The sequence below is a fragment of the Manis pentadactyla genome, chromosome 2, assembly GCF_030020395.1.
Source record: "Manis pentadactyla isolate mManPen7 chromosome 2, mManPen7.hap1, whole genome shotgun sequence".
NCBI classification, from domain to species: domain Eukaryota; kingdom Metazoa; phylum Chordata; class Mammalia; order Pholidota; family Manidae; genus Manis; species Manis pentadactyla.
This window is the reverse complement of record NC_080020.1, coordinates 100,014,014-100,038,970: the sequence shown is the minus strand read 5'-3', so window position 1 is coordinate 100,038,970 and position 24,957 is coordinate 100,014,014. Positions and strand designations below refer to the sequence as shown.

Below are 24,957 nucleotides of genomic sequence, written 5' to 3'. Positions count from 1 at the left end.
AATTTTACTTAAGGTAGGCAGAAAATTAGAGCTCTTTATTGCCCTAAACGGCTCTGGAAGATTATGACACCAAGCTCTCTGCCAGAAATGGGGCTACACTTACCTGAAGTGTCACATGCATTCTGAGATGTTCTTAGAGGGGGAGTTCACAATAGTTTACTGTCCAAAAAGGACTATCATTTTCCGTTTTGGGTTAACATGGAGTAGCATTAGCATATTCCTTTCTCTAGGATCAGAACACTAGGAAGGGCTCCTTGTGGCCTGATGTGACGAGGCATCAGTCACTTGAGTGACTTAATATGTCACATGAAAAGTTTGACCCTGCAAATGATGGACTCCAGCTTCTTTCTGCCCTGGGGTCAATGATACTAGGCAATAGCATTTCCTGGCAAAATTCAATTAAACAGAATCCCAGAGTTCTTTTGCTTCAAAAAAATTAAATTCTGATTTAATTTCTTTTATATAAAAAGACAACAAATTCCATTTCAGAAAATACTGTTTAGGTTATGCAGTTCCCGTCAGAGCTCTTTTGCAATGCATGTTTACATAATATGAACTGAAGTCGGCAGTCAACTGTGAAAGTGGGGCCAGGCTGCCCTGGGCGCATTGCACTTTGGCCTACAAACTAACGCAACATTGTATTGTTTAGGTGTCAAGGAGATTTGGATTTTGTTCTGGACATTTAATTTTGGATGAGAAAACAAACCATCACCACCAGACTCTAAAAAGCAATAGGTTGGTCCTTTGTAAAAAAACATACAGCACCAATATTTTCTGCTCTTACCGATGTGTTCAAACATTTGATATTTTGAATACTGATGTTTAATAAGTAAATCAAGTCTTTGGGGAGAAAATTTTATAGAGTCTTTGTACTGCCCAGTGTGTTACTAATTATTTCCCCTATTAATCAATTGTGCTTTGCCATCAAGACTCACAAAAATGAATAATGCAGTTAAAACTGCAGAGAACAATAAATAATATATAGAAGCAAACACTTCTTATAAAACTTATCTTAGAGGAAAATAATATTTTTATTTACAATAGTATAACAATAACATATAATTGCCAAAATTAAAGCAATTACATCTTACCCGATCCCATATGATGAATGTTAACAAGTATCTAAAATTCTGGACAGTTAAGAGCCTGAAAAATGGGTCCTTGCTGCTTCACCACTTAGCTTTCTTTACCAGCCCTCCCTGAGGATCCCAACTGGAAGTTATCTATTCCTCTTTTTCTAATGTCTCTTGCATTAGTTAACTATATACATAGTTCTTTTATTAGATTAAAAGTTCCTTTAGGATAGGATTTTTGTTTTATATATCTTTGCCTCTCCCAAAGCACTGAATGTGGTAGTTTACTCAATTATGTGTGGAAGTAAGTCAAAATACAGATACAAAATTCTCCAATGAACTCCATGTAGAAACCAAAAAACTCTCTTGTCTTTACATTTAGTATTGTATTTGCAAAATATACTTAATGTTAAAGTGAATAGTTCCCTTTAATCTAGTCCCTTTTTGTGGGTAAATTAATTTTTTACTGCAATGCATTTTTTGGTGTGATGATGGTGAAACTGATTTTGGATGATCATCCACAGATCAAATGTCAAAGGACATTTCTTTGTCCTTTCTGGCTTAGTATTAGCATACTACATATTCATTCAGAGCCTTTCTAAGAATTCTGAACAAGCCATTTAAAATTTTGTAATATCCTCAGTTGTGTGTTAAATAAGCTAAATTCAAAGAAACTAAGGTTAACCACATCAGAAAGAAAAAGTGAAATAAATTTAATTAGAAAATTCAAAGAGATGATAGAGAAAGTTTAAAATTAATTGTAATGTGATTTGAATGGGTTCAAATCTCGTTATCCTAATGTGTGAGCTGGGACACACCCACTCACACAACGAGTTTCCTGACAAGCTAAGTAACACGCTAAAGGAGTCAGTTTCATGAAAACAAACTTAAGAAGGCAAAATCACTCAGCATTAGACTAACACAAGATTTTGGAAGTTCTAAATTATTGTCTTTAAAAAAAAAACCAAAAGCAAATATCCACATTGCTTTTAGTTTACTAAATAAATAGTCATTCACTTTGATCATTAAATAGGCATAAATGTATCAAATCATTTTTTCATGTGTTTTATAACATTCAAGTATATTACTGAAAGGAAGCAATAAAAACTGTCTCTGAAGTTTTTAAAAACAAGGGAGACAACTAGGGAAAAACAAGGATTGAGCCTAAATCTCTCAAGAAGTTGCCTAGCTTTTGATTACTATGTTCTAAGAGCCATTAACACAGGGATCCAGACACCTAATGCAGAATTTTCTAATTAATCTAATTCTACTACTAGTAGTAACTATCAACAAATGTAACTAACTTTGTGAAGAGGATAAAGAGGTACAAACATACAATTACAAAATACTTAGCCATGATGTACGGTATAGGGAACAAATCAATAATATTATAATATCTTTGTGGGGTGACAGATGGTAATTACATTTATAATGAGCATTCAGTAATGTACACAATTGTTGGATCACTATGTTGTACACCTGAAACCAATATAATAATGTATATCAACTCTAAGGGCTATTATTGCATATTAAAGTTTGTAGAGATGAAATGACAAGAAGTCCAAGATTGGCTTTAAAAATATTATGGTTGGAAAAGGAAAAAGGGAATAGGTGAAGCAAGTGCAGCAGAGTTTTATAATTACCAAATCTAGGGGCTGGGTATATGGTGGGTTTATCTTACTTTTTTTTTCCACTTTTGCATATGCTTGAGAATTTTCAAAATGAGCCTTTTAAAAAAGGAGCTTTAGGAGATAAAGTTCATCAATATAGGTACGGGGTCTATTGCCTGGATGGGAAGCTTTGCTAAAAAATTACAACTGGTTATCAATCTGGGGTTCTTTACTAGGTTTTAAAAGAACAATTTACTCATCATCTCAAAAGAAGGAAATAACAGCTCTACAGGAAATAACACAGATACACACCATCCTGGGATGCAGGATGTGTACAAAATACACTTTTTAATGTTAGCCTAAAATTAGAGAAATCTAACTTTTCCATCTGGACATGGAGGTCGTATTTCATGGAAGACATAGATTTGGATTCTGGCTTAGCTTTTAGTTTGAAAAAGAGGAGAGTGTTAATTTCAAGAATTCAGATTTCCTAATCCTTTTCTTAGATCCAAGGAGTTTTTCTTAAGGGGATTTAAGCTCTATAGTTACAGAAATTAGGAGCGGGGGGGGGTGTCTCCTTCTGGAGGTTTTACCTGAAACAGAATTAATCCTTTCCTATGGTAAAGAACCACTTTCACCACCACCCCCAGGAATGCGTCGGGAAGGAGTCCTCACTCTTCCTGGCCCCTTCTCCATTCCCTTACCCCATGAAGGGCCAATTATATCCCTCCCTGCCATGCTCCTACACTTCTACCCATTGGTCCTGTCATGATATCCCATGCAATGCTCAGGGATCCAAAATGCCAAAGAGCCTTTCTGGGTCCATGGGGACAATCATACTTGTTCCAATGCAAAATCTGGCTGGGGTAACTAGAATTTGGACCTAAGTCACTCATACTGGATTGGTAGCAAAAGAGGAGCCAGACAGCAACAAAATCTCCAAGTTCATTTATTTTGCATAAATTCATGACCATGGGGCCTGAAACAACTTGTTGTTTTCTTTCTTTATTTTAAATGGAATTAAGCACTCAGTTAAGAATTCACTCCATTAACACTAATGTTACGAAGATTTCTTTTTTAAAATGAGGTATTTAGTTTACTGTCTCAAACAGTAAAGGTTTGGGCAAATAGAAGAAAAGGTCTAGCAAGTAACAAAATGCAAGTAAATACACTGAACCATAAAAGAGAATAGGATCTGGCAATACATTGCTGTGAACCCTGAGAATCTTTATTGTAGCCAAAATAAACCTACCTACCTTATTTCTCTAAAACAAGACCCAGCATGATTTTTCCTAAGGGCATTCATTTCAATTCAAAAAAGACAGTAAGAATGAAGAGGTGAGCCAACATGAAAAAGGTAAAGAGAAAAAGATCATTCTTACTGCCTTTTACACCTCTAATCAAAATTATTTATTAATGGACTACTATTTCCTTTGTTATCAAATTATCCTGGTAAAACATTTAGAGGTACAACGGTAGTATTTACAAGTGAATTTATGTGGAATTGTTGTCAGAAGTTCAAAATACCATGAAAGATCTTGAGAAGACAGTTTTGCATTTCACATAAAAAACTGAACAATCAGGTTAGCCAAGCCCAAAATGATGATGAAAATGTGACAGATTAATTTAGGCCACGTCAGCCGCTCTTCCTGGTGGAGGGAAATTATACAGATGAGCGATGGGTATATGAATACAAAGGCCAGGCCACATGTTGCTCCTGAATATCTGCAAAATAAAAGCTTTTTGGGTTAATATGTTGCATTTTGCTTTTTCTGATTTACAATTAAGGTAAATACAGTACAATTTAAACCCTCCTCAGCCTGATACTGCAACAAAATTACTTTTTATTAGTTTGTTGTTGACATATAGCATTTGAGTTTAAAACATTTTACTTGCTAAGTTAATATAAAATATTATTTCCTGTTCATCTTTATCACATCTGCTTGACAAAGAGTTTTTTATTCATCTCTCAAATCTCCATAGTTCCTCTGTGCCTCAGTGAGTATGGCTATTTCCTCAGAAACATCTGGAGATAGGCTTCCATCTTTGATCTTTTATAAGCTAATTACGCATTCTGAGTTTTTGAAGGACTGCTAGTATCTGCTTAAGAATGAGAACAGATGAGTACCTTGGTAACATTCAGCATAATTACCAAAGATAATAACAAAAACACCTAATCAGGAAACAGAGAAACCTGCACTTTTTTCTCCCTTCCCCTACCCTCTCTGGAACTGCTTAATAGGAACTTGCAAGTCCATTAAATTCAATAAACATCAGGCTAATGATCTCTTGTTTTTTGCTACTTTTCTAGGTAAGGGTCTTCAAAAAGTGACTCAGCCCTACTTTCCATAGGTTAACTGAAGTCTTCCATGAGAATCTGAGGTCACAATTTTATTCCCAATCTACTCAACCTATCACAATGTTTTTAGAGAAAGGACATTAAGGAAAGAGCCATCTGGGATCTAAACAGTTACTTTCTGAGTATAGTTGACTTGAAATATGTTCTTGACTAGAAATGGATTAAGAAAGTCAGGACATAACTTGACATATAAGAGAACTCCCAGGTACCCCAAGAATTTATATATGATATATTAAAAATAACATTTGTTTTGGATAAAGAGAAAGGAATACAGTGGAAAATAATGAGAAAAATAAAGGGAAAGGTGTCTAAGGGATAATGGGCTTCTACAGTCAAGAATAAGCAGAAATGGAAGATAATAAGCACCTTAACTAGTTATCAGGCAATTACATTTGAATGTTACCAGCTTTAAATACTCAGAAGAATTTCATACAATAAATTAAAATAACAAAAACCAAAGGAAAACATGAAAATAAAGACCAGTATATGAGAGGGAACAGTTCCCTGACAGGCAGTACCTTATGATTCCTCCTATGTTTGGGTAGAAACAGGCCATGATCACTCCAGCACCCACAATAATTAGATTAAGAATCAGCACATGGAAAATGCTACAAGTTAAAGAGAGAGGTTTGGAGGAAAGAAAATATAAAAAACAGGCAAATTATAAGCATTAAAGTGAATTTTTAATATTAAAATTCATAATTAACATCTTTAAAACAAGAATATCTTAAATGGCAATAAAACCACAGCGAAAATAGGCAGCACTAGGGTAGCTGTTGCTGGACCAGGGACACCCGCCCTTTGGTACCACTAGGTAAATAGGTTAAATTTTGTAGGAGTAAACTGGTAGTGTGGATCCGTTCACACACTCTGATCCACAATTCCACTTGAATATCTTAAGGAAATAATCAAAAACATGAAAAGCAACTATTAACAGAAAGATATTTGTGGAAAACAGAAGTATCCTAGATATACATGTAGCAAGGTAATGCTTTACTTGATGGAATATATTAAAAGTTATTAAAAATAACTTACCATTCTTACCTAGATGGTAAAAATCCATCTAAGCAACTAGAAAAAAATGCCAACTTGATTTTTTAGTACACAAGAAACTCTGGAAATCTTTGAAAAAATATCAGAAGGAAATACACTAAAAGGCAGCAGTGATTTGGGGTAATTTTTCCTCTTTTCTGTATCTAACATATCTTTTGTAAAGTGTTTATTTTACTTTAATAATTAAAACAACAAAAATTACATTGAGGGAAAGGGAAAATGGGCAGGTTTTTATTTTTCAGGTTCAGCCACGTAAAGCTATTAAATACTTACCAGGAATAGAATATCTACTAAATACTTGAACTAGATATTAACAATTTAACGTTTGAGAATCAATTTTGGATACAAATAAAAATAATGAAGGTGAGATTTGATGCTCTTAAGAAGTAACTGCATTTCTCCCCCAAAAATGATTCTTAAAAGCCAAATTTACACATCAAAGCACCCTTTTGAGCCCAAGTTATCAGAGGTTAATTAATCCCTGATAAAGATTATAGAGAGAATGAAAAATAAGAAAAATTATTTGTACAAATAAGTGGTTAGTCATACATCTTGATGGATTACAAAGATATTCAGACTTCCAGATCTTACTATTTACCCAGAAACTCCAAACTTAAAATTGCTTCAGAGCTTTGAGACATTGGCTGGGCCTTTGTTATTTCTGTATTGTAAAAGGAAACAACTTTGTATTATGGTTTTCCAAAGCAGTCGTTCTCAAAGTGTAACCATGAACCCCAGGGATGTTCCCAATAACCGTTCAGGAAGTTCCTGAGGTAAAAATGATTTTTAAATCATATAAGACATTACTTGCTTTGCCAAAGCCATGGTAGGTAAAACTGCTGGTCCCTTAGCATGGATAGAGGCTGTTGTAGCATACAGATAAATATGTATTCTACACTGTATTCTTTCCTGCCAAACACTCTAAAAAATAAGTTTTATTAAAAACTGTCTTTGATAAAGGAGTAAAAATTACTAGTTTTATTAGATCTCATGCTTTGAACACACATCTTTTTAATATTCTGTGTGATCAAACAGGAAATACATAATAAATCACATGTGCTGTATAATGAAGCCGAATAGTTGTCTTGAGGAAAAGCACTTGTGCAACTGAGTTGGAGAACACCTCAGCCTTTTTTTTCTAAGAAATGCTAATTTTACTTGAAAGGCACGCAGTCTATGGTTCTTCAGATTTGGGTCTTTGACAGACATTTTCTTGAAAATGAATGATACGAGCTTGTCATTTCAAGGAAAACAACTGGCAGCATGTGTTGCCAATGACAAAATGTGAGCTTTCCAGTAAAATTAGAATTTTCAAGAGCTTGTTTTTGCCACCCTGAGCTTAACAGCTTTCCAATATTTAAAGACTTTTATAATGAAATCAGTGTTGATATTAATGAATGTGGGTTTTGATATATAATGAAGTACGTCAGCACTTAGAAGATCTGCAGATCTCAGTGAACGAATATTTTCCAAATGACTAAACATGCATGGTTGAAAGAGCCGAAGTGTAAGACAGCCATGGGTTTTAATATAATTGTATGTCAGATTTAACTAATTTTTAAGAATCTACTATTTGTCAAGGTTTGGCATATATTAAAGAAGAATATCCAAAATTTTCTGAAATGGCTGTTAAAAAGATTCCTTCTTTTTCCCACTGGGTGGCTATGTGGGGGGTGGATTTTCTTCATATATATTTAAATGAAAGTAACATATAACAGATTGAATGCAAGAGGAGATGGGAGAATCCAATTATCTACAAGTGAATGAGACATTAAAGAGTTCTGAATGTAAAACACATTTTTTGGGAAATATTTTTCATAAATATGGTTTTATTATTGCTTTTTAAAGAAATTCATAAATATTTACAAAATTATGTTTTAATTGTATGTTAAATATTGAAGTATACCCCACATAAACTAAAATTCCTGGGGGTCCAATTAACTTAAAGGGGTCCCGAGACCAAGAAGTATGCTCCAAAGTATGCGGTCTGTAGAGTTCTTGTAACTGTAAGGTAAATGATATGTGTTCCTGTGGTAGGGGAAGAAATGCAATGTGAACCCAAAAGGGAAATTCCAGACTTCTTCCAAGAAGAAAAAACATTCTAATAGCCAACATTATGCAAACTAACAGCAGAAAACAGGAATAATTCATTTACCTACAGGGATTTTTTTAAACTTATGACTTCATTGTACTTATTTGATTTTGGTGAATGTAAATAAAGCACAGGGTATAAACACAACAGGAATCATATTTACTGAAAGCTGATCTTCTAGATGAGTAACATTAGAACTGCAGTAGCTGCTACTGTTGTGAATGCAAGAGACCATGGTAACGCCTGACTTCTGCTTTTAAAAGTTTTTTGTTTTTAAACCAATGCATTTATAACTATTTATTTAAGAGGGGACAAGACTGCACCAGTTCATTTCAAACAACACCTGATTAAGACCATCTGTTGAGTTGGCTACTATAAATTATAATTTTTTCAAATTTTATCCAAAGGTTTTCTTCATTTAAAGTCATTTACTCCCAATAAAATAGGTTAGGACTAGGTGCTTTTGTAATATAAATCTATAATAAAACTTAGGGTAAGAGTAGGAGGTAATGAGGGGTCCACAAAGAAATTTCAGGGAAATCTTGAAGCAGTATATGGAAATTTCTCTTGAATGAGGGTGATGAGCTTTGAACAGATTTTCAAAAGGACTCAAAACTCCTCCATCACTAGTGAGAGATTAAAAATTGCAGTAGTAGTTACAGATGCAAATAATAACTTAAATTTGTTATGTGTCTCACCTTAAATTCTAAACTATCATTTATGTAAAAATGCATGAATGCTAATAAATATAAAAGTAAACATCAGTAACCAAAAATTAAAATAGAAGCATTGCTTAGCTGTAAATGGCTAACACAGGTACTATAGAATCTTCGCAGTGTGTAGATGAATAGCAGCTAAATCACAAAATAAATATAACTGGTATCAGAGTTAACAGAATTATACTGGAAGGAATTAACTTTAAATTATTCTGGACAAGGGAGTGGCTTCAATTTTTAAAGCTCTTCAGAGATAAGAACACCAATGATCTATTCTTAGTAATCAGTTTTTATTAGGCAAATTTTTATACCAAAAGGATTAGTCACATTTTAAACTGACCTGTTTGCATAGTCATTTGTTGTTTGGCACATCTTGCTGGTCAAGAGAAGAGCCCTTACCTAGGATAAATGTCACCGAAGACATGGCCCAGTAGCTGGACACGAGCCAAGTAGCCTAGGAGTGGGTACACAGTCATCATCTGGAACAGCAGGAATATCCTTGCAATGAAGGACAGGATGTCACTGCTAGGGAAGTTATCTAAAAAATTCTGATCCAAGAAAGATAATAAAGTAATGTTAAAAATAAAATTCAGTGTATAAAAGTTTATAAAATGGAATGTCTTTTGCTTATTTTGAACATATATGCCACTCAAATTGTGGTTAATGGACTGGTGCCCATCCATGAACTGTTTGTTAACCATTATTCTTCATTGAGCTAAGTACAGAAATTGGAAGTAGGTGTTTAAAAACTTTTATAGAAACTCAACATTGCTAAATTTTTGTTCTATTTTATAAAAGTATCAGTCTGCAATTATTGGATCATATTAAAACAACAAAGAAAACTTGTCCTTCACCACAGATAGTTTGAGAAACACTGCTCTGTAAGGTTCAAGCATAAATTGGTTCTAACATACTTAAATGGCTAATTTAATTCAATGTTATTTCATCCTCACTAGTTCTCTTGCTTTTCCTCCTCTGAGGCATTGTAGCACTTCCAAAGTAAAGATTACAGAACAAGGTAAGTATACCTATCACCCAGAATCATTACTATTTAAAGTCTATCACTAAATAGAAAAAGATTTATTTCTATTTCCTCTCATGATTCTATTCTCCATTTGAGTTTGATACCTAAAAACAAAATAAAATCACTCAGATTTTTTCCTTTCAAATGAAAATACCACAGATACTCCTACACCCAAGGGAGTGGGCTTTATATGGGATTGTTCACATCAGGGGAATTTCAGCAAACATTTGGTTGCCAAAGAACTTCTGGAATCAAGGAAATCAAGAGAAGAACATTTCAAGCTATCATAACAGCAGGAGCTCAAACCTATTTCTCTTAAAAAGATGAGAACATTAACACTATTATGCTGAAATAACCTTTATAATTCATCCATAATAAATCACATTAAATATTCCACTACACTCGAGAGGAATTTCTTCTGACTAGAAAGAAAGTCACCTGCAAAATGCTATTTTCTGTGAGAAACTTTTCAGTCACATTAAACTAGAGACTATACTATTCCTAAATTTATGATGGGTCAAATCAAAGAAAATATTACTTAGGACAGCCTTTTAAAAGTAAAATAATTTAAAAAAATTTTTTTCTGTCTCTCTCTCTTTTTAATGGCTAAAAAAGTCTTTCTTTGTTTTACTGTCTGCCTCACAGTACAAAAATGAATGTCAAACCTTTCATTAGGGACTGATGCACTGAGACACAAGTTTACCCAGAAGATTTCCAGATCTGGGATGTGAAAAATAAAGGAGTTGAATGTATTCTCAATGGAGATTTTGTAAATTCATGACTACCACTAGTAACAGTTTTCACACAAAGAGAAATTCTATGCACGTAACAGGAACCATTTATTTGAGCACCACAAGGTGCCAGCGCGGAGTATGTTTTCTCAAGAGTCCATCTAAAAATCTATGGCCACTTGTATTATACTATTTAATGCAAGAGAAATCTGAAGCTCAGAAAGGATGGCGAAGGTGCCTAAATTCCCACATGTAGAGTAAACAGTAGAGAGGTGTTCAAATCCAGGCCTGTCTGTTATTACACATTGCTAGTGTATGAGCCTGTCTGCTCTGCAGATATGAAGGTGTGAACAATTACAGAGAGGGTACACAGTGCCTTACCTGCTCTATACAGTCTTTGGATAATGGTGGTGAAGGAAATGAAGCAAAAACTAGGACTCCAATATAGAGATAAGTTAATGTCACCAGCATATAAGCAATGGATAAATCCCTCACCTGTAGAGAAAATATAATTATTCTTTATAGATAATAAAATTCCCACAATATTGAATAAATTTATAGTCAGTATAGCTGAGTAGGCTAAATAAGAAGACTGACAAATACAATTTAATTTTTTGCTCTGCGTGTGTGTTTTATTAGTGTGTATGTACCTTCCAAATATCCAGTCTGGTCATAGAAAGTAGATAAAACAAAATTCACATACTTTACAATTAGTATTTTTATTTTTAAAATCTATTCTGGAATATATAGACTAAGCTCCTATTTGGCAGACTTTGTAAGTTACCACAAATGGTGGCTTGACATGATGAAGATTCTGACTTAATTTCAAAGGTAACCTACTTACCAAATTATAAAATATTTAACTAAAATAATACAGCTAAGGGACAATAAGAAAGAAAGAATACACCACCTTCAGTATGACCTACAGAATTAAAAATATTTTTTTAGTAAATTAACATGTTATATCATCAAGGCATGCCTAGACCAAAAGAGATTGGTACATATTAAAGTATATTTAAAAAAGAAGGAAAGCTAGTTAAAGAGCAGACAGTAAGCAGGTATTAAAAAACAGGGTTAATAAATCTAAACAGTAAACAAAAGGAAATTAAAAGGCAGCTGCGCAACATTATTACTGGAATCAGTAAACAAATGCAGTACATTAAATAAAGTGGATTGCTTTCTTCCACTGCTGTTCCCACCCTCCCAACCTCTCATCCTCATGCAAAGTAAAAAGCTCCAAGATATTTAATGTAGCCAGCTGTCAGATCCAAACAGAACAGATCCTAAAGCTCACAAATCTGGTCTCCATCACCACTAAAGTTACAGACAAACAATTCAGCACAACTAAATGATGGCAATAAGTCTGTTCATTTTTCATTTTATACACAAACTATTTTGAAAGCTAAGAAAACAGATAAGAGAAAATATTATATACAATTTTGCTTTAGTTTGGTAACACAAGAAAACTGAATGTTTGGTGTTAGGGAACAGTTCTAATTTCTTGGATGACTTTCTTCCTTAAATGGGCTAGAGCCAATAGCAGAGAGTTACAAACTTGAATGTTCATAAATTCACTTAGAAAGCAAGTAATAAGCTGTAAGAAATCCTAAGGTTAGGTCTCATCTGACAATTAACTTGAAAACAAGCCAGGGATTCCATACTTTAAATCAGATGGTGGATGCAGGGATTCACAACCAGGGATTCTAAACCCTATAGTGGATGGCAGAGCTACAGGAAACTGGACTATGCAGACAGGTTCCAGCCTTCTCAAAGAGTTTCTAATTGTTTAGGGTTGGGGAAAGAGAGGCTGACCAAACCTTCAGGAGGGTTCCGAAGTCTCTCTTCTTGAGTTCATGAAGCTCTAGGCCCCATTTCAAGCTAGACTTCATTTATGTGAGGGTTGCCTCATGATCTTGTGTAGAAATGAACCAGGCAACTCTTACTTTCATATCAAAAGGTCTCCCATTATGTTTCGAAATTGTCCGACCCTCAACCTTTATAATGTCGCTCAAGAACAGAGGTACTCTTAAAAAATGCAAAATCTTGGGAGGCCAAAACAGCTGTTTCAGAGAGAGAGAGAGAGAGAGAGTATGTCTCTCTATATATAGAGACAGCTACCATTTCATGAAGTCTTTAGTCTACGTATCGGCTGATCACCACATTATTTCGGTCAGGCTTCCTGAAAAGATATGTACTTTAGCAAACTTTGGGAAATATATGATAAAGATGAAAGGCTAAGTTGCAAGGGTTTTCCAATAAGAGTTTCCCCCCTCAGCTTTTCTGTTCTTACAGCAATGTATACGTATCTGAAATACAGCATCAAGTACACAGTATTGTAATTGTCATTGATTTTTGTTATAAAAGTAATCTATGTTCATGATATGAAGGTTCTCAAGTGGAAAGGAAATGTCTCTTGACACCCACAAAAGTAGACAAGGTTAATAGTTCTTGTACCATGTCAGTACCACGTCCAAACCAACTAGACTATGAGTGTCCTGATGACAGGGACTATATCTTTTTCATCTTTATATCTCCAACACCCACAAAAACACCTGGCACACAGTAGGAACTCAGTAAATGTTGATAAAAATAATGAGCACATTGGCTACAATTATTAAGTGCATCTAGGGTTAGGTTCAGGGCTAAGCACATTACATGTATTATCTCATTTAATGCAGGTACGAGCATTTCCTTCATTTTCTAGATGAGTAACCTAGTGCAGCAAGGTTGCAAAACATGCTTATGGTTACCAAGTGAGTCGCTGTTGAAGTCAATATTCAAATCAAAGACTTTCTGGCTATAAATTGCATGCCCTTAGCTACTATGATGGACAACTGACCAGTCTCTAGCGTACTTGGGTCACAGTTAATAAGCAACAATAAAGAAAACAATGAAAGAGAGGTAATAAGTTATGAGTAACAAAGGATACAACAGAAATACTAGAATCTGAAGAGTTCTATTTCACAGTAGTCAAAACGTATATTCAATAGAAATAGGTCAAGAGTTGTATATCTGTTTTCATCTGAAAATACTCTAATGAAATGTTTCAACATAAAAGCAGCTGAGGATCAGAACGATCCTGGGAAAGATGCCACCTATGAGTAGCATGCACACGTGTGGGTTTTGCTATTCTCTGGCTTGAACACAAGCTATCACTTTACTAGGCCTGGAGATACAGCCTCTTCAAAGCCATTTAATAGAAAAGGGTAGAAAAAATCTGTCTTTTAGATAATGAGGCTCAAAGTAAAATATATATTTAAAAAGAGGCATGAGTGACAATATGAACTGATAATACATGAAAAATTCCATTCATTAATAAGGTGACCTCCTCTGCCTTATGAATAAGCAGTGGTGGCAGGCCTATGGTAGGAACTAATGACAGGAAGGATGCCAACTCAGAATGAGGACTGGTCTACAGTAGAGCACAAGTGCCTCTGGGAGCATGTTCTTTTCTTCAAACATGGTTTATAATTTGTTCCATGTATTGTTTATAGTGAAAATATTACCCAGTGGAGCATTTACTAACAAAAATGACAGAAACTGGCCACACAGACCAACCCCATACATTTAAAGAAAAACTTCTGCTGAAATATATAGTTAAACAAACTATATATACTTCAACACAGGTTCATATGAAGGAACAAAAAGTAAATAACAATTAAGGTAGAGGGCATCTCAAATCGTTTTTAAAGAACAGAGCAGGGTATAAAACTAAATATAGGCAAAACAAAACAAATAAAGCATTGTGTAGGTTCTCACTCAAACATGAAGAAATACCAAAAGGTTAGTCCACACATCCAGGGTAGTTACAGAGACCATATGTCCTGACAACAAGGAATGAGTTGGATAACCATCAGTCTAAAACTTTTTTTTTTTTGGTAACGTATACCTTACTAAGGAATAAGAATTTTATCCCAATTAGTTTTACATATAAAGAATTCTGTTTAGTGAAAAAAAAAAAAACCTGTGATATTAAGTTGAACTTGGAAAACCTGGAAAATTTGATCACTATACACAACACCTGTTTAAGAGCCTCACTGTTTTCCTTCACAAATGTCTTTAGATCCAAGTCCAACTATAGTTTATATAAAAGACAATGAGATCTGAATGACTAACCCAACACTGACATTAAAAATTCAGAGTCCCTGACAAGCTTCACATTTTCTGACTTAAATCTCAAGAAATATTATCTTAACAAGACTTCGATGAGTTAAATTACTTACTGAAACCTGCCGAAAAGTAAAATGTTTCTCTTAGAATATAGTACCCAGTTAGTTTATGCAAATATATAAGCCAATTTCAGTATAATCAAAGGAGAATGTATATATTTACATGTACTTAAAGTGTTTAGATTTGTGCCAGCACAGTGTTTCATAAATGTTAGCTTTATCATTAGTAATTATTAATATTTTTAAAAGTTAGCATGAAGTGTAAACTGACCCTTTGAAAGCTAGACCACACACATAATACCCTTGTTTCAATTAAAAGACAGTAAAACATCAGCTATTTAAGCTTACACTTTAAAGTCTTTGTTTTTAATAGTATTTTCTACAAGTGACAAACACTGAGTCAAATTTTGTTAGCTGAACCTCACATCCAAGTTCTACAAAGCACTCTTTCCAAAACTTGGTAGAAACAAGAACTCATTTATTGTATTTACATGTGAAATAACAGACTTTAAGGCCCATGGAATATTCTAGTATGAAAAAGACTCTATCTTTGGGGGACCATAAAGTGAAACATTCATCTCTATGCAGTCTTGAGCTCCTCACACTTGAGAATGCAGATAAACTAGTGTGAATTTCCAGAAAAGCAATTCTATGTAAGAATTTTAGGGAACAAAAAGAGACAGCCCTCTTTTTATAGTAGTGATGAGATTGTAAAAATGCCAGGCCATCTCTTTGAGGTAGATGCAGTGGCAGCCACAGCACAGGTAGGGTCTGCCTGCTTCTGCCCACTGCAGTTCACTCTTATCTAGGAACAAATCCATCAGGAAGCCATGCTGTAGCCACAGCTTACAGACTGGAAAGACACCCATAAAACAGAGGTGTCTATTCACTGAATGAGAATTACAACCAGCCACGATGTAAAATCCCTGGAGAAGGTATGTGCTGACTTGAACAGAGCCACGAAGGAAAAGAATCTCAAAGTGAAAGGGCCAGTTTGGATGCCTACCAAGACTCTGACAACCACTAAGAGAAAAAACTCCTTGTGGTGAGGGTTCTAAGATTTTCCCAAGTCAGTTCCAGATGAGGATCCACAAATGACTCCATGACTTGCACAGTTCTTCAGAGATTAAGCAGATTACTACATTTGGACTGAGCGGTTGAAGTCACCATTACAGATGCTTTATATCAACTATTTCAATAAACTGATTATCAATTGTTAAAAAATGTACAATGCAATTATAACAGTTGATGGGAAAAATTGATTGTTTTGTGACCTTTTACTGTTTTTGTCAAAACATTAAAAACTCCCAATGTCAGTTACAAACCTATAAAGAAATGAAAAAAAAGTAAAACTAATATTTATTTGGTATAATGACTTAAAAAATCAGAAACATTGGGAATTAAAAGTGTTTTACTTCTTTGTAAAAGCTTACCAAGAGTAGTTTGAACTGTGATTCATCCTTCTCATGGCATAATTACAGTATAGAGCAAACACCTTTTCTAGATACCTTTGTGAACTGTCATATTCTTTTCCTCTAAGCTTATATTAGCTTCCAACATTTCATCCTGTGCTTTCAATGTTGTGAAGTATTTCTGAGAATTCCTTCAATGCGAAGTTTTTTGGACTCTGTCACTTTCTCTGGGACATTCATTCCTTTCATCACAACCACTTTCCTCATTCATGTGGATAAATTCATCTTCTCTAAATTCCTCTGGCTGCATATCTAGAGACTCAAATGGCAACAGTGTCACATTTCCACAATTAGATACTTATTTTAGGATTCCATTTATATTTGATTCAAATTTCATTTCCAGCATTATCACTTTTTATTTCATTGTTGCACTTTCACCTTTGTTTGACAATTCCCTCTTTTGATTCCCCATTTGTGTGCACTATTACCTCCAAAAAACAGGAAACAACTGTGTTTTGCAGTCTGTGAGTGAATAACAGATGCACAGTGACCAATCACTGACAGACTTTGAAGTGACTGGTAACTAATCATGATGTGCATCTGTTATTTACATAGTGATCTGTGAACTGAAGGACTAGTGGCTACTACTTTATGCAAGTACTCATACTTCAAATTTGAACCTTGTTGTTAGGGAGGACTGATATAATTTGGTAACTGAAATTCATGTATATAGGAATTGTGCAAACAAAGTGAGGTCTGCTTATAATTTAACTCATTATTTTAAGACTGTTTCTAGTAAGACAAACTATGAGCACAATGAAAATATGCATGAATGTTTATGGTAAAACATGAGGCTTTATTGAAACAGTGTGCTTCACCCCATATTTCTAGGTATACAGGATGATCACTTCTGTAATTAAGGAGATTCTGGTGGTAAAGTTTGAGAAGTACAAACTTATGGATAGAATAAGCCAATACAAGAGAATCCTACTTCACAAACTGGGTTTCTGGGGGTATTGGCATAAGAAGACAGACAGTTCATTAGGTAGACAGGTGACTTAGCTGGTACCAAAGTATAAACTATTACTGATACAAACAATATTTTCTGTGAAGATGACATAGATATATTCTTTTACCTTCCTAAAACTTGGGTATGGAGATTAGTTCAAGTGGTAATGAGTCAGGGAATTTGTGAAGCAGGAGGGAGGGATTTAAAAGAAAGGGGCACAAGTACATCCTTGATTTCCCCTCATATCATCCATAAGTATTAAATATTTACTTAGGATAATCAAGATTTTCATCCTATTCCCTCAAAAGATTTAAAACTGCTCATGACAAAATTAAAAGTACAATATCAACAAAATTAAATATTTCCAAGAAAAATAAGCAAATCTAATGTGGGAGGCAAGATAAAAATACATTTTGCCTAAGAAAAGGTGTAACAGATGATAACAGGACTAAATCCTAAGTTTTCCAAAAGAGATGGCAAAAATAGAAACAAAAATAGTTTGCAGGACAGGCAGAGAGTGGCCCACCCACGACAACTCCAGAAGAAATGTCACTGCATGGCTCACAAAGGGCCAGCTGAGGTGAGCTGCCAGTGTGGTAGACTGCTGGCAGATGGGCAGAAAGGCACCCCCCACACAATAACCCCAGCAGAGGCACTGCTGCATGGTCCCCAAAGGGCCTCTACTGATAGAAGCCCACCAACAGCAACTGCAGCTCCAGAGCAAAGGAGCACCAGGCACAGGTGAGCAAAGAGTCTTGAGCTTCTTGGCACCAGAGGACACCTTCTTTATAAAGCCATTACTCTCTAGACTAGGAGGCATAGCAGATCTATCTAGTACAAAGGAAGAAACACAGAAACAGACAAAATGAGGAGGCAGAGGAATATGTTCCAAACAAAAGAAACAGGATAAGACACCAGACAGAGGGCTAAATGAAATGGAGATCACCAACCTTGATCAAGATTTGAAAATAACAATCATAAATATGCTCACTGACCTGAGGAAAAGTATTGATGATCTCTAGGAGGATTTTAGCAAAGAGAAGATTTGAAACAGAGCCACCCAGAGCTGAAGAATACAGTAACTGAAGTGGAAAATACAATGGGGGGAATAACTAATAGATTTCTGCAAGTAGAGAAGACAATCAATGAGATGGAAATTAGAGAACAGAAACACAATGACACTGAGGAACAGAGAGGAAAAATCTTTAGAATCAAGAGGCTGCTAAGAGAGCTGTGTGACAAGTCCAAATGAAACAATATTTGCATAATAGGGGCATCAGAAGAAGAGAGAGACAAAGGAGTAAGAAAGTCTCTTTGAAGAAACAATTGCTGAAAACTTCCCCAGTCTGAGGAAGGAAATAAGACACCCAGGTCCTGGAAGGACAGAGAGCCCCTAACAAAAGGAACCCCAGGAAAAATACACCAAGATGTATAATAATTAAAATGACAAAGATTAAGGATGAAGAGAGGGTATTCAAAGCAGCTAGAGAGAGGTAAAAAATTACTTATAAGGGCAACCCCATAAAGCTATCAGCATATTTCTAAGTAGAAACTTTACAGGCCAGAAGGGAGTGGCATGAAATACTTACTGTATTGAAACAGAAGGACTTTCAAATAAGAGTCCTCTACCCAGCAAGATATCATTAAGAATTGAAGGAGAGAGTTTCCAAGATGAACAAAAGTTAAAAGAATTCAGCACCATCAAACCAGCCTTACAAGATATGTTAAAGGGTCTTCTGCATAATGGAAATGTTCTTAAACCTAAATATTTTTCATTAGTGAAAATAAACCCACTGTAAAGGTAGTAGACCAATTATTTACCAAGCAAGTGTGAAGTTAAAAAAAAAAGTAGTAAAATCAGTTATACAAAAAATCAGGCATGCACAAAAATGCAGATTATGATATCTAATATATACAGTGTGGAGGAGGAAGAAGAATAAAAAGGAAGTACTTAAGACTGTGCTCAAATTAGAACAACCAAATATAAACGTTTGTATATTTAGGAAACTCTCTATGACCTTATGGTAAGCACAAGTCTAAAGCCTATCATATAGATACACAAAAAAAATTTTTAAAAAAAGAAAGAAATCCAATCACCACACTAAAGAAAACCATCAATAACAAGAGAAGAGTATAAGAGAAGAAGAAAGGATCAGAGAGGAACTACAAAACAACCAGAAAACAATAAAACGGCAATAAGTACAGACCTATCAATAACTACCTTAACTGTAAATGGACTGAATGCATCAATCAAAACACATAGGGTGGCAGAATGGATATAGAAACAAGACCTGTCTACATGCTGCCTACAAGAGACTCATTTCAGACCTAAAGACTTACATAGACTGAAAGTGATAGGATGGAAAAAGATACTTCATGCAAATAATAGGGTGGAAAAAGCAGACGCAGTAGTACTTTTATCAGAAAAATATAGATTTCAAAACAAAGAACATAACAGAGACAAAGAAGGACATTACATATAAAAGATCATTTCACAAGAAGATATGTCAAAGAAATAATCAATCTTCCCAGGTTTTCTTCTGCCTGCTACTTCTATAGCTTTTCTTCTTCCTACCTAATCACAACCTTTAAATAGAACTCGTGCCACATGTCGAATTTACCGAGTATCATAATTCTTCCAAGTGGTACAGATACCTCAAAACAAATGCTGGGCATAGAAGCCACAGGGCATAAATATGCAAAGAAGTAAAAAGCTAACCTTTTCAAACAATAAGGCTTCTCTCTCACTTACCAACTTAACATTTCCCTGTATGGCCCCGGAAGATGACTGGTTAGCCAGAGACGGGTAAGATTCCTCAAGGGAGGAACAACCTAAGACAGGCACAGTCGCAGGGGGCCATCTGGTGAGAAAATGGGGAGCAGCAGAGGTGAGGCTTAGAACCTCCCCCCTCATGTTCTGAGAGAAATCTTCTGCATACATGGATGTTTATTGCCCTCATCTAGCTCGGATTAACACATAGTCTACAGGCACACACCTGATCATCTACATTTGCTCTCTTACAACACTAAACTCTGTTTTCTACCTTTATCTTGTATCTACCTACCACTTCAGCATTTTATTAAAAATAATAATAATAGAGAAATGTGGTATCCACATATAAATCAAGTTTACAAATCAAATGAATATTCATATTTGAACTGACTGTGTATAGTTCATAATGCATGAACAAAACCGAAAGCTTCTGTTATGACTGCCCTTGCACTGTTCACCATGTAACTTATTCACTATGTAAGAATTTGTACTCCATGTAAGAATTTGTTCGTTATGCATCAGAAGATTGGAGACTGACGAAAATTAGGCTTGGGGTGGATTAATGATTGTGCATTGAGTATTGACCCCCCTATACAGAAATTTATTGTGGTTAACAACTATTTGATCAATAAATATGAGAGATGCCCTCACACACACACACAAAATATATATATATATAAACACACTTCCAATTGTAAAATAAATAAGTAACCGGGATGTAATGTATAGCATAAGGAATATAGTCAAAATATTGTAACAACTTGGTATGGTGATAGCTGGTACCTAGAATTATCATGTATATAAATGTTGAATCACTGTGTTGTACACCTGAAACTAATGTAATGCAATGCTGTTGTCAACTACCCTTCAATAAAAAAAAAAAAAAAAAAGATCATTTCAACAAGAGGATATAATCATTATAAATATCTATGCACCCAACATAGGAGCACCTAAATATGAAAAAAAAAATTCTAATAGAACTAAAGGGAGAAATGGGTTGCAACTCAATCATATCGGGGACTTTAATAAACCACTTAAATCAATGAGCCAATCAACCAAACAGAAAGTAAAGAAACAGAAGCCCTGAACAACACACTGGATCAGATGGACTTAACAGATATATACAGAACATTCCACCCAAAAGCAGCAGGATACACATTTTTCTCAAGTGCACACAGAACATTCTCCAGAATAGATCACCTATCAGGACACAAAAAGAACCTCAGTAAATTTAAAAAGATTGAAATTGTATCAAGCATCTTTTCAGATCACAATGGTATGAAACTAGAAATAAATTACATTGTGGGACTCACATATAAATCAAGTATAAAAATCAAATGAATAATCATATCTGACTTAATTGTTTATAGTTCATGATGTGTGATCAAAACCGAAAGTTTCTGTGTTATCACTGCCTTTGCATTGTTCACCATGTAAGAACTTGTTTGTTACGCTTCAGAAGATTGGAGACTGTTGAGAGTTAGGCCTGGGGTTGATTAATGATTGTGTATTTAGTCCCCTATACAGAATTTTATTGTTGTTAACAACCATTTGGTCAATAAATATGAGAGGTGCCTTCTCAGCACCACTCTTGTGCTGTTAAGCCTTGAGTCCCCTGGCTGGTCCTTTCAGATCTTCAATATCTCATCGTGTCTCCTCCCTCATCTGCAGGTCAGAGCAGGGAGCAACTGACATTACATGAAGCCAACAAAAAACTCACAAACACGTGGAGGCTAAACAACATGCTTCTAAATAATTATTGGATCAATTAGCAAATCAAAGTAAAAATCAAGCAATACATGGAGACAAATGAAAACAAAAAATTCAATAATTCAAAATTTGTGGGATGCCACAAAAGCAGTTCTCAGAAGAAAGTACACAGCAATACAGGCCTACTCTGAGAAACAAGAACAATCCCAAATAAATTGTCTAAATTCATAAACAGAGAAACTAGAAAAAGAAGAACAAATGAAACCCAAAGTTAGTAGAAGGAGGGACATAATAAAGATCAGAGCAGAAATAAATAAAATAGAGTAGAATAAAATAGAAAAAAATCAATGAAATCAAGAGCTAGTTCTTTGAGAACATAAACAACAAACCCCTAAGCAGGAAGACTTACTAAGAAAAAAGAAACAGGACACAAATAAACAAAATAAGAAACAAAAAAGGAACAGTTACAACAGACACCACAGAAATACAAAAACTTACTAGAGAATTCTATGAAACATTATATGTCAAAACTGGACCACCTAGAAGAAACGGCCAAATTTCTAGAAAAGTACAACTTTCTAAGACTGACCCAGGAAGAAACAGAAAATCTGAACAGACCAATTACCAGCAATGAAATTGAATTGATAATCAAAAAACTCCCAAGAAACAAAAGTTCAGGACCAGAGTACTTCACTGCTGAATTCTATCAAACATTTAAAGAAGAGTTAATACCCATCCTTCTTAAAATATTCCAAAAAGTAGAAGAGGAGGGAATACTTTCAAACTCATTCTATGAGGCCAGCATCACTCCACACCACATAAAAAAAGAAAATTATAGACCAATATCCTTGATGAACATAGATGCAAAAATCCTCAACATAATATTAACAAACCAAATTCAAAAATACATCAAAAGGATCATCATCATGACCAAGTTGGATTTATTCCAGGGATAGAAGGATGGTACAATATTTGTAAATCAATGTTACCACATACCAAAAAGAAGGATAAAAACCACCTGATCATCTCAATAGATGCTGAAAATACACTTGACAATGCAATATCCATTCATGATAAAAACTCTCAACAAAATGGGTATAAGAGGAAAGGTACCTCAACATAATAAAGGCCATATACAATAAACCTGCAGCTAATCTCATATTCAATGATAAAAAGCTAAAAGCTTTTCCTCTAAGACCAGGAAAAAGACAGGATGTCCATGCACACCACTTTTATTCAACATAGTACTGGAGGTCCTAGCCACAGCAATCAGGCAAGATAAAAGGCATCCAAGTTGGTAAGGAAGAAATAAAACTGTCACTATTTGCAGATGACATGATACTATACATAGAAAACCATAAAGACTCCACCAAAAAACTATTAAAGCTAATACTGGATTCAGCAAAGTTACAGGATACAAAATTAATACACAGATATCTGTTGTGTTCTTATATACTAACAATGAATTAGCAGAAAGAGAAAAAACAATTCCAACTTACAATTGTATCAAAAAGAATAAAATACCTAAGAATAAACCTAACCAAGGAGATGAAAGACCTGTACTCTGAAAACTATAAGACACTCATGAGAAAAATTAAAGAAGACACAAATAAATGGAAATCTATGCCATGCTCATGGATACCGAGAATTAATATTGTCAAAATGGCCATCCTGCCCAAAGCAATTTACAGATTCAATGCCATCCCTATCAAAATACCAACAGCATTCTTCAATGAACTAGAGCAAATAATCCTAAAATTCATATGGAACCACAAAAGACCCTGAATAGCCAAAGTAATTCTGAGAAAGAAGAGCAAACCTGGGAGGATTATGCTCTCTGGCTTCAAGCTACACTAAACAAAGCTACAGGAATCAAAACAGTATGGTACTAGCATGAGAATAGACCCATAGATCAATAAAACAGAATAGAGAGCCCAGATATAAACTTATACATATATGGTCAATTAATATATGATAAAGGAGCCATGAATATCCAAAGGGGAAAAGACAGCCTCTTCAATAACTGGTTTGGGAAAACTGGAAAGCTATATACAAAAGAATGAAACTGGAGTACTGTCTAACTCCATAAACAAAAGCAAACTCAAAATGGATCAAAGACTTAAATGTAAGACACAAAAGCATACAAATCTTAGAAGAAAACTTAGGCAAAAATCTCTTGAACACAAGCATGAGACATTTTTTTCTGAACATATCTCCCTGGACAAGGGAAAAAAAATAAAAAATGAAAAAGTGAGACTACATCAAACTAAAACCTTTGTACAAAGGACACCATCAACAGAAAAAAAAGGCAGCCTACAGTATGGGAGAATATATTTGTAAATGATTTATCTGATAAGGGATTAACATTCAAAATATATAAAGAACTTATATAACTCAATATTTAAAAAAAAATAACCCAATCAAAAATGGGCTGAGCACCTGAACATTTTTCCAAAGAAGAAATACATATGGCTAACAGGCACATGAAAAAATGCTCCATGTTGCTAATCATCAGGAAAATGCAAATAAAACACAATGAGTTATCATTTCACACTATTCAGAATGGCCCCTATCCAAAAGACAAGAAATATGAAGTTGTTGGCGATGATGTGGAGAAAAGGGAACTCTCCTACACTGCTGGTGGGAATGTCAACTGGTGCAGCCACATGGAAAGCAGCATGGAGGTTCCTAAGAAAACTAAAAAAAGAAATACCATATGACCCAGTAACTCCCCTTATATGAATTTCCCAAAAAATCCCCATAATTTCTGAGTTGAAAAGATAAATGCACCCCTATTTATTGACACACTGTGTACAATAGCCAAGATATGGACAAAACCAAAGTGCTCATCAATAGGCGAATGGATAAAGAAGATGTGGTACATATACACAGTGGAATATTAATCAGCTATAAAAAAGAAAGAAATTCTGCCACTTGCAACAACATGGATGGACCCAGGGGGTACTATGCTAAGTGAAATAAGCCAGGTGGAGAAGGACAGATACCAAATGATTTCACTTGTGGAGTATTAAAACAAAACAAAATGAACAAATAACAGTAGACTTACATACACTGAGAAGTGACTGGTGGAGAAGGGGTTGGAATGGGTAGGTAGGGAAGGGGAGGGGGATAAAAATTCTCATTCATAATATAAGTTGTTCACAGGGATGGTAGTACAGCATGGAGAACATAACCAATGATTCTGTAACATCTTCCTATGTTGATA

General features: G+C 34.8%; 1 protein-coding gene across 12 annotated transcripts in view; it reads right to left on the bottom strand.

Moving 5' to 3' along the window:
• Positions 1-3,616: 3,616 nt before the first annotated feature.
• The window catches only part of SLC38A9 (solute carrier family 38 member 9), an 86,342-nt gene continuing 65,001 nt past the window's right edge, over positions 3,617-24,957 (bottom strand). For 11 of the 12 annotated variants that reach the window (XM_036900337.2, XM_036900323.2, XM_057495162.1 and 8 more), the window contains 4 exons: positions 11,040-11,153; positions 9,303-9,451; positions 5,561-5,650; positions 3,617-4,408 (listed from right to left, as the gene is read on the bottom strand). In XM_036900337.2, coding sequence (XP_036756232.2) covers positions 4,243-4,408; positions 5,561-5,650; positions 9,303-9,451; positions 11,040-11,153 — 519 coding nt within the window. In that variant the 3' untranslated portion in view covers positions 3,617-4,242. Of the gene's footprint in view, positions 4,409-5,560; positions 5,651-9,243; positions 9,452-11,039; positions 11,154-24,957 lie in introns of those variants that run through there. The other variant, XR_005027717.2, reaches the window with a different exon arrangement.